We start from the raw sequence: 10,886 nt of genomic DNA, 5'->3' as shown, positions 1-10,886 counted from the left end.
TGTGCATTGTTGAATTCAGTTATTGAAGAGTTGACAAGTAAGCATATGATCATGCACAAGAAGTCAACCCCATATCATTCGCAAGCGAATGGGCAAGCATAAAGTACCAATAAGTTTTTGGTGAGGATTCTGAAAATGATAGTGGCAGAGAACAAACCTGATTGGGATGACAAGTTGGATTCAGCATTGTGGTCATTCCGCACAGTATATAAAGTTGCAACAGGGATGACACCTTTCAAGCTAGTTTATGAGATTGAAGCTATTGTTCCAATGGAGTATGTAGTTCCCAGCTTGAGGCTAGCAGTACAGCATAGGATGACCCTAGAGAATTCAAATTTGCATAGACAAAGGGAGTTGCTGAAGTTGGAGGAAGATCGGATTCAAAGTGCACATGCAGTGGAAATAAATCAGAATAGAAGGCGAGCATGGATTTTAAGGCGAGTGAAATTTAAGATATTTCAAAAAGGGGGACTGGGTGATGCTCTATAACTCAAACTTAGGACCACATCCTGGCAAATTGAAGTTTAGGTACTTTGGGCCTTATCAGATTGTGGAAGAATTGGGGCAAGGCACTTTCAGGTTGCAAGATGTGTTTGGGACTCCGGTTTTGAAGCCAGTAAATGGATTCCGCTTGAAAAAGTATTATGAGAAGGTTCCTGAAATTCCTCATTGGATGGTGAATAAAGTTGAAGAAATAGTAGTCAAATGGGTAGATGTTGTGCCAAAGGTCTTAATAGACAATTCAAGGGATGTGATTGTTTGTCAAGACAAAAGTGATGGCACATGCTTGCAGAGTTGCTGCGGAACGCGGATTGTCGAAGAGTGCTATTGGTGTTCATATTATGAAGTTCTAGAGCAATTTTGTCAGAGGGGATGTCACCCAACTGGAGTGCGGAGTACAATTATAGAAAGTCTAAATATATGGGCCACATGTGCGAAGGGACTTAAGTTCAGTACACTTTTCAAGGCTGATCATCATTTGTGTAACCCAGCTAACGAGGTGATGTTTTAAGATATATTTGCATGGAGACATGCGGTACCCTCTGTGCAAGCCATTAGATCAGTTGTGTGCGAGTCTTCTAGCATTCAAATCGCCATGTTCTTGGGCAGCATGAAGCGAAAGAAGCACTCTAAGAGCTCACTGGTGAGTCTATGATACACACAAGGTCCATGAAGACGACGATGGAGGAGCTCTTATGCCCTAGGCGAGAGAGCCTGCACAGTGTCAAAGAAAGCGAGGAAGCAAACTCTAGTGGCGATGATGTAGAAGAAATCGAAGTGGATGAAAAGTTTGATGCGTTGGACAGAGATATGGAGGTTTGGCTATGACGCATCGGACTATATGATTATGCATGTTTGCCATGGGAGCTCTGGGAGAAGAATGAGTATGCAGAGAAGCAGCTCAACTACCTTAGAAATAATGCAGGGTTCATCCTAGATGACAAAGAAGTAACACCGCAGTTGGTAGCACAAGTGTAAAAGTCCCTTATTGCCCAGGGCAGAAGGTTAAGAAGATCAGTGATGTCATGACGGAGTTCAGAGCACCGGAAGGCACAAGGTCTTATTACATGGTGCAATACTGTGACAAACCCCGCAGCGTTCACCTGTTTTGGTATTTAGGCAAAGTTTATCTACTAGCAAAGACGGCCTACATGTCCAAAGAGGCTTTTGCACCTATGTATCATGCAGAGAGAGGGTTGAAGATAGATTGGGCAACCTTCATTTTTGAGAGGATGCAGTTGACAGAGCTGAAGGACAAGAGGAGATCCCCTTCTCTTGCAAAGGTACCACCTTACTTAGCAGCCTTATTCTTTCATATGTTGCAAGTCCCATTAGTGCCATTGGTATCACCAACCAGTATTGGGGGAAGATCTAGTCAAGGGAATGCCAGTGAGTTTAAGAAGAGGAAGTTGATATTGGAGCCAATGTCCTTTGAGAAGTCAAAAAGTGGAGTGGTGCATGGCTTAAAGAATTAGGAGGGAACGCCTCTTAATCAAAAAGAAATGGCAAAGATACCATTGTTTCCTCAATTGCTGATGGTGCCAAGATCAAAATCCCGAAACAAAACCATCACTTTGTTTGCGCGAAATTTGGAAGAGAGCTCTAGGGAGTAGACTCCACTCACACAAGCAATTAAGACAAATCAATTCTCACAGGAATCCAGTTCAAGGGCAGTTGGAATATTTTTTATTCAAGATGCAGTTCGAAGTTTGTCAGATTTGAATCGGTTTATTTGCAATCAAGTTGCTATGATTCTCGCTTTGGAGAAACATAAGGGGGATGAACACAAGGTCGACATGATGGAAAGAGAAATTAAGAGGTCGCAGGATAGAGTGGAGGAGCTGATGGATGATGGAAAAGCTTGTCAGGAGGCCTTAGTTCGTGCAGAGGCAAAGAGTCAAGGTCACTATGCGGAATTGTTTACAGCAGCGCATGATTTCAAAAGCTAGGCGGATGGTTTGAAGATGGCCACAGAGAAGCAGTTTGAGGACGTGGAGGATAAGATTATTCAACTCATTTCAGATAACCACTTCCTGATGAATCGGTTGACGCCTTTGGTGGAGTGGGAGAAAGCTACATTGGATAGGCAAGGAGTAACCGGAGTATTATTGGATGACGCGGATGCAAATTCATTGAGGTCGGAGGTGTTTGAATACATCAAGGAGCTCTGGGGCCAGACAGCTGGATTGTTTCAAGAGCATCTGGCAACACCTATTGACAAGTTCAAAGCCTGGTTTAAGGCTGCAGAAGAACATTCACTTTGGGCTGAGAATGCAAAGATGAAGGCAAAGATTGCAAATTTGAAAATGCAACTGTAAATAGCAAGGCAGGAAGCTAAGATGCAGATGTCTTTGGAGACTTTTAATAAATAGATTGTGGATGATAAAGTGCAAGGCAAGGAGGATGTTGAGAGCTTCGTAGTGCAGATTGAGGAAAAGAAAGTAGAGGCGTGTTTAGTCAGATGTCAAGCAGCGGAAGGCGGAATTGAAGATGCAACAGAGGAGTCATCTGAGGTTGCAGATAAAGAAAGGAGTGGCACGGATCAAGGGACTGTGGGTCCGAGATCAGCTATTGGCTCAAGCCACCGAGTTGTGCTAGGTGTTTAGGCTAGACCTTAGAAGAAGTCATTTTAATAATATGTATGGTCTTTTGTCTATTTTGGACGTTTGTCAATTTTGATGATTTTTGGAATCTTGAAAATGGAAGGTCGTAGCTTTTCATAGCACGCCTAGGATTCAATTATGTTCGTACATAGGCTCAGGCGGATCATTATGTAACTATGGCGGATTTCTGAATGGAAGATGCAAATGCAGATGCAATCTGTCAACCTATGGTCTTATTTTCTCTATTTTTATTCCCTGTGTAGTTCATATGTGAGCGTAGTGAGATAAGCAGTGATGTAGAGAGTGAAATTCTTATGACGTGAAGATGAAAGTTTAGTGTGAATTTTGATTTTCTCAATTGTCAAATCGAATGTCAGCATGTCATTTGGAATATCAAAACTGTGAAACTTCTGCTTGGCTGTGTAACCATAATACAGTGAGATACTAAGGGCTTTCAACTAAAGAAAGCCTGATAGAGAATCATGTTCTATAATGCAAAAGTCCGAGAGCGCTTGCAGATGTGAACCGCAATAGCCGATGCTTCATCCCAAAGGGTATAAGAAAGACCTCAATACTCCAAGGACCATCTCTAGTACGGTCTAATTCGTACGCTTCACCCCACCATTCTCGAAAGGTGTGTTCAAATGAATATACTCCACTCGAATGCCATGTTCCCTAACAAACTAAGAAAATATGCAAAAAGTAAACCCTCCACCATGATCTACTTATACGCCATGAACTTTGAAGATAGTCTGTCTTTACAAACACCTTCCACTCGCAAAAACAAGAATAGGCCTCACTCTTGTACTCCAAAAAATAAGGCCACATATCAACTAAAGTATTCTATAAGCAGCATTAAATACTTGGCCTTCCCAACAAATGCCATACCCATAGGTCCACAAAGATCAGTATGAATTAACTCAAGCGCAATAGAAGCTCTCCGAGTAGCAACCTGAGGATGAGACTACCTATGTTGCTTGCCTCATAAACGGCTAGGGTAGAAAGTGTGAATAGAAGGGAAATCAAAGAGTCCCTCCACCATCTTCTTTCAAGAAGGCTGTTGTATAACATCAAAATTTAGATAACCATAATGATCATGCCAAAGCAACCCAAGCTCATGGGAAGTCCTTGCGGCTAAGGCAGTGATCGTGTAAAGCCCACCCTCCTAGAATCTTGTCCAAAGAATGGCACCTGTAGAAGCATCCTCTACTCTCCCCACAGCTTGTGTGAATACTATGTGGGTACCAAGCCGTGTAAGAATATGAATAGACAATAGACTAAAATCTAAATCTAGTACATAGAGAACTTTGATCGAAAAAGACTGCATATTTGGCAATAAAGGAATAGTCTCCACTCCTCGAACGAGAATGGTAGAGTTGTCACCAATGGTGGTGACTGTGCCCCCTTTGACACTCAAAACCTAAAGCCGATCCTGTTTGTAGGTCATATGAGAAGAGGCCCCACTGTCAAACAACGAGGCAATGCTTCTCCTGAGTGGAAAAAGCAAGAGTTGTATCCTCCACAAATGCATGCACAAAGACTCTCTCATCGCCAAGGCAGCCTTCATATCCTTCGAATCCTTCTCTAGCTTCAAACAAGGACACTTTTGCCAACACTTCTCTTCATGATAAGTGTCCTTTCCACAATTTGGACACTTCAGCTTATTCTTCTTCTTTTCATCCTTCTTGTCATTGGCTTGTGCCTTCTTTTTCTTCCCTCTACTTGTACTTGCAATAAATTCCTTGGTGGAGCCAAGACCACTAGCCCTAACCTCTCTAACTCGCTCGTCATGCTCCAAGACAAGCAGTGAAAGCTCCTCCCATAAGAGAGTCTTGCAGGTCCTCAATGTGATAAGACTAGTGTTGAAAACATTGAACCGAGAAGATGGCATTTAAGTCAGAAGGATCGTAGCCATGTCTTCAAAGGATATTATCTAACCAAGAGAGACAAGCTCACCTCTCATGTCCTCCATCTTTGTGATGTGCTCCTTCATAGAGAAGAAATCATCAAGATTAAGCATCCGCAACTTCTTCTCAAGGAAAATCTTGTGGGAAGGCATTTTGTGCTAATACAAAGATGCAAGCTTCTTCCACACTTCCGTTGCAATCTTCAACCTGTGAACATGCACAAGGATAGAAACTTACAAACTCATTAAGAGAAACGATCGGAGTCAAGTTGAGCCGATCCCACAAGGTTGCTCAATCCATAGAAGTCCCATCTGCAAGAACCTCCTTAGAACAAGGGACGGAATCTGAAACAAGAGCCCAAAGATCAAAGGTATCGAGTATACACTCCACCTTGCATGACCACAACAAATAGTTGGAACCATCAAGTTTATCTTCTTTGGGTAATGAAGGTAAGACATGTACCTACACTGAGGATATCAAGGATGACATCTTCACTTTGGACGGAGCCTTCTGTAAAGATGAATAGAAGAGGGACGAGTGCTAACAAGGAAATCCTCTCGCTGACTATAATCGTGATAATTGCATCTCCATTCAAACGAGTGTCTAAAAAGAAACTCCTCCTCTAAGTCATCAAAGCACGTAAATTGGTAAGACATCTTCCATCTTGCAATCACCCAAAAAGCTGCATTCGACAAAGAAAGGCTATTGTTTGCCACCAAAAGGGAGCCGCTTGCACCATGAGACTGTCACCTATGCCTCACAGCTGCTGCCTGCACCAGAAAGCAGCTGCCTTCAGGATGCAAATTTACATTTGCTGCAAAATGCAGGAGATAGGAGCCGCCTAGGTCTTGGATGCTATTGTTGGGTTCTGGATGCTGTTGCCTGGATGTCAAGAAAGTCAAACGAGCAATGGATCACCTGTACAAGCTGTAAATGCAACAAACACATGCTGAAAATCTACGTTTTGAAGATCCGGTCTGCTCCTCTATGATGAAAACCTGCTCTTCTATAAGAAATCTCCAAATTGTGTTCTCACTAAGCAATGATACCATATGAAAGTACGCAACAGAAGAGAAACATGAACACAAAGAGAGAGAGAGAGAGAGAGGAAGCAAAAGATGAAGGAAGAATACTGCACTAACTGAAGAAGAATGCTGATACAATGAGGATGGACTGATCAGTCCCTACATGCAGCCCAAAGCGTTAGTGAGGGCACCAGATCAAGCTGATGGCAATGGCAACACCAAGCATGGAGAGTCGGCTGCTGGCCCACCTACAGCTGTCACCGTCATCTCAGCATGTAGCTGCCCACAAGGGCATTGCCATTGGACAGATGCCAGCTGCTGCCTAGCCTGTTGTCTTCATCCTGAAGCTGCAGCTTGCTCATGTCATCATTCCAATTTCCAATTGCCTGTGGAGGACTGTGTTTTGCTCCCTTTGTTGCCATCAATATTATTATCAGCCTGGTGGACTGTTGCTGCAGCATTTCAAGATCCATCATGAGCATGACACTCTCGGAGCTGTTCCCTGAGTCTCTGACACCGCTTTTAGCTCACCTCATCCAAGGTCCTTGACCACAGAGGTTTGAGGCTCCTGTAAGCATTCTACATCTTGAGTCCAATGTTTGTCGCACTTTCCACATTTCTCTACCTTTGCCCTAGCATCTCTTTACAAGTGCAACTGAATAAACCGTGAACTTGTCATCTGTTCGTGTAGCAAAAGTGTGCTCCTTCTGCAATTCAGAGTGCTACCTCAAGTTACCTCTGCTTTAAGTTTCCAAGTCCTGCTCCCTGCTGTGTTTGTCATTTCAGAAAAGCTGAAAATGAAGATCCCAGGCAATGGTAACAGCAAAGGGGACATGACAGCATCAATATATAACAGGACACAAGTGCAGCAAAACAGCCAACATTTCAATGAACTTTGCCACCATTACCCTCGTCTTCCCAACCATATTTTCCATCCTCAAAAACACAAAGCAATTTGCAACCCTCTGTTTTCAATGGCACAAGTGACAATCCTCACAACACATGTAAGATGCCTCTTCAGGTGCATTGCTGTTGAAGGCACCTGCAGCAGTGAACTTCTCACAATCCCCAAATAGCAATGTTATTTTGCATTATTGAAGATGCCCAAGCTAATTGGAGACAACTTTCTAGTTCTACATAGATCAGTCTACTTTGTGAATTAATTCTAGCTCTATGTATCACTCAGCAGAGAAGACCACAGAAAAATATGAGAAGATGGCATTTTTTTAAATCACAACTAGCAACTTGTCAAAGTGACCTGCACAACCAACAAGGTCAACCATGCAAGTGCAATGCTCCTGGGCTGGGATGATGCCACACTGCGAGCTCATAATTGCAAAGTACTGTTCACCTGCATCCGCGAGACCTGAGTGACAGCACACCCATAATCGCAAAGCTAACTTAGATGGTACAACCTTCTAGCTCTACATAGATCAGTTTACAATGTGAACTAATCCTGTGACCAGCTTATAAATAAATGAAAATCCCAGGCCACCAAGACCATTCTGCTTCTACCATGCTTCACTCTCCACTCTCAAAGCTTCAATCTTGTCTACACTGCCTTGCATACCAACAGCTGCATACATGTTGCTCGTGCTAATATAAGTTGCAGCTAATTTTTCATCCAACTGCACTGCATTTTCAAAGGCCAATCTTCCAAGTTTCACATTTCCATATTTCTGACAAGCACTCAGCAAAGCAGACCACAGCAAAAGATGAGAAGATGGCATTTTCTTGATCATTGCTAGTGCCTTGTCAAAGTGACCTGCACGACCAAAAAGGTCAACCATGCAAGTGCAGTGCTCTAAAGTTGGGATGATGCCATACTGTCTGCTCATAATCGCAAAGTACTCTTCGCCTGCATCCACTAGACCTGAGTGACAGCATGCATTAAGCACAACAAGGAATGTGACTGCATTTGGAAGGGGACCCTCCAAGCGCATTTGTTCAAAACATGTAAGGGCTTCCTTACCATGTCCATGTTGGGCATATCCTGCAATTAGTGCATTCCACGTGACTACATTCCTAAGAGGAAGCTCATGAAACACTTGCTGTGCTTTTGAAAGTGCACCACATTTGGCATACATATCTACTAATGCATTGCCAAGCACAACTCTTTTTTCTAACAACCCCTCTCTAATAATCTCTACATATAATTCATTGCCCTTTTCAACTGCTCCTATGCTGCCACAGGCATTTATCGCACAAGCAAAGGTGACTGCATTTGGTGAGATGCCCTCACATCGCATTTGTTCAAAACAGTTCAATGCTTCCTCACCATGCCCCTGTTGGGCATATCCTGCAATCAATGCTGTCCAAGTGACCACATTCCGCATAGGAAGCTCATCAAACACTTGTTGTGCTTTTGAAAGTACACCACATTTGGCATACATATCCACTAGTGCACTCCCAAGCACAACACTTGTCTCCAGCAAGCCCTCTTTAACAATCTCTGCAAGTATTTCATCACCCTTCTCAACCGCTCCTATGCTACCACAGGCTTTTACAACACAAGCAAAGGTGATTGCAGTTGGAGAGAGGCCTGCATGCCGCATCTGGTCAAAATAGCTCAGTGCTTCCTTACCATGTCCATGCTGGGCATACCCTGCAATTAGTGCCGTCCAAGTGACTACATCCCGAAGAGGAAGCTCATCAAACACTTCTTGTGCTTTTGGAAGTGCACCACATTTGGCATACATACTGACTAAACTGCTACCTACATAGATGTTTCTTTCAATTAATCCCCGTTTAAGAATATCAGCATGAATTCTGCTCCCTTTCTTCAGATCCTTTTTCCTGGCACAAGCCTTGAGGGATGCCACAAGGGCAATCTCCTCTTGCAATGTATGACTCCTGTGGCTGCCATCGGCAGTATCTGAAGTATGCAATGCTGCAGGCCACTGTCCTCGTCGGGCAGTGCAACGGATGACCTTCACAGACACACAGGATTCTTCATCTTTCGCTTCTGTTGACCTCGGCAGTGGCTGCAGCCCTTTCCTTTGCGACTTTTCTTGGACTGAAGGAGGAGAGCGATTGGCAATTCTGTGCGAGAAGTCTATGGGCTTTAGGGTACCTGTGGTGCTCAAAAAAGGGCCCTGTCATGAGACCAATACAGTTTAGCCTCTCTGATGCTCATGATACAAGGAAGCAAGGAGTGCTTACCTTGCTTCTCTGACTGTCCCGCCTGTGAGAGCGAGCCCTGAAGTACTGGCAACATAGCTGGTCTTGCGAGAAGTCTCCTGCGGCTTCCTTGTGCTGTGATGCGTGTGCAGACCCACCGCTACTCGGTGCCACCAGTCGAGGCCATCACCACCAGCGCATAGGCTCCACAGACTTTTGCACGCGCAGCTTAACGCCACCTTCTGTCTAAGAACTTGTCTCTTTTTTATTCCCAGATTTTGTATTAGAATCATATCTGCAAATTTTCACATGTTTATTTATCCTTTTTCTGATTTAAATTTAATTTCCATTTGTATTTTTGCAATTCTACCTTACATACTACATTTATTCATTAGATGTGGCACATTAGCCCACAACCCAAGAGAAGGGGGGTGTTTCATTGCAAAGGATTGTTTCATCCTGAACGATAAGGCATCGCCGAGCTGCTTAGCTAAGGGGATTTAAACTTATGACCAATTTGCACTCACAAACCCACCTGTTCCAACTAAGCTACCACTCTTTGATAAGAAGACAAGTCGTTTTTACTTCTAGTTGCATTGGTTTGTATTTTAATTAACAAATCAAGTGTTACTTGGCATTGGTATTTTAATTAAGAAATCATGTGTTACTTTATAAATTCTCGAAAGACTTATTTTTGCTCGTTATGTGCTATAAATCAAGCAGTAGGGAATCAAGCAAGTTCTATCATCTTATGACAAGTATGCCTTTATTGTTTTGCATAAGGTTAACTACAAAGAGAAAAGGGGCCTATAAAATTTTTAAAAGAAAATGATTTTGTGAGAGTTTATGTTATTATTTTGTTGAGACCCGGGTTCTTACTTGTGCAAATTGTAACAACTAGCTGGTACTTGAAGTTATCATTTGTATTCATCAATTTTCAATTAAGACTAAGGTTTGCATATGTCAAACTCTTGAAATATTAAGAACATATACAATGGTCACGGTGTCAAGCTCGTAGAGTATAACATTTTGGTTTCATTGCCAAGACCAAGGATTCATCAACGATGAAGCCACTTATGTGCATCAAAACCATGTAATAGGATAGCATACTCATGTGTGTAGTCCAAAATGTGGGTATAGGTAAGTGGTAGTCTTAGGTTTCGTGATTAAAAATTATTATCCGTGATATTAGAAAGAATGAATGAGCTAGATAAGTAGCAAACATTGTCATAGAAAGATTTACACACTTCAAGAAAGAACTATTGGGAATATTGGAAGAAAATGTATTAAACTTCATTGAGAGCTACAATAATACCCAAATCTTCCACCATAGGAGCCGAGCATTAGGTCTTGATCTGAATAATCATCATCAACCCCACCAACAATTGCAATAGAAGGAGTACAAGAAGCCTCATCATCAACATCTTCATCATTAGAAATGAATTCTGCAATCTATCGTGCTCCTCTTTGATCTTCTTAGGGTGGTCTCATCGTCATCTTATCAAAATCATTACCATCCTTTCTAATAATAGCAATAGCAAGGGATTGAGAGATTGTAGCAACACCTATAACCCCATCTTCAATTTCTTCATCTCCTATTGAAGTAGGACAAACATCAACCTTGTTCTCATCAACTTGCAGCATCTCCCACACTACCAGTATCAATGTCTTTCACAACTCCATCTCGCTTGCTACCCTTGACATTTCTTATGCAACATATGTCCTCTTTT

At 42.6% G+C, this 10,886-nt stretch overlaps 1 protein-coding gene across 2 annotated transcripts; it reads right to left on the bottom strand.

Annotated features, from left to right (window-relative positions):
* Nucleotides 1-6,130: 6,130 nt before the first annotated feature.
* Nucleotides 6,131-9,417, bottom strand: LOC148009857 (pentatricopeptide repeat-containing protein At2g13600-like). Of its 2 annotated transcripts, none has more exons than XM_087672453.1 (2): nt 9,199-9,417; nt 6,131-9,109 (listed from the first exon to the last, which is right to left on the bottom strand). In XM_087672453.1, the coding sequence occupies exons 1-2, from the start codon at nt 9,251-9,253 to the stop codon at nt 7,548-7,550; spliced, it is 1,617 nt and encodes a 538-aa protein (XP_087528579.1). In that variant the 5' UTR covers nt 9,254-9,417; the 3' UTR covers nt 6,131-7,547. The 2 variants fall into 2 exon arrangements, with proteins under 2 accessions (XP_087528579.1, XP_087528580.1); XM_087672454.1 differs by having other exon boundaries at nt 6,131-9,131; nt 9,199-9,341.
* Nucleotides 9,418-10,886: the final 1,469 nt, after the last annotated feature.

This window comes from Lygodium microphyllum, chromosome 30 (genome assembly GCF_053477565.2).
Source record: "Lygodium microphyllum isolate KBCC chromosome 30, Lygodium_microphyllum_v1.1.10, whole genome shotgun sequence".
Classification (NCBI taxonomy): domain Eukaryota; kingdom Viridiplantae; phylum Streptophyta; class Polypodiopsida; order Schizaeales; family Lygodiaceae; genus Lygodium; species Lygodium microphyllum.
This window is presented reverse-complemented; position numbering and strand designations above follow the sequence as displayed.

Coding starts and splice junctions, on each gene's coding strand:
- LOC148009857 (XM_087672453.1), bottom strand. CDS start 9,253: ATGTTGCCAGTACTTCAGGGCTCGCTCTCACAGGCGGGACAGTCAGAG. Junction 9,110..9,198: donor GGGACAGTCAGAGAAGCAAG/GTAAGCACTCCT, acceptor TGAGCACCACAG/GTACCCTAAAGCCCATAGAC.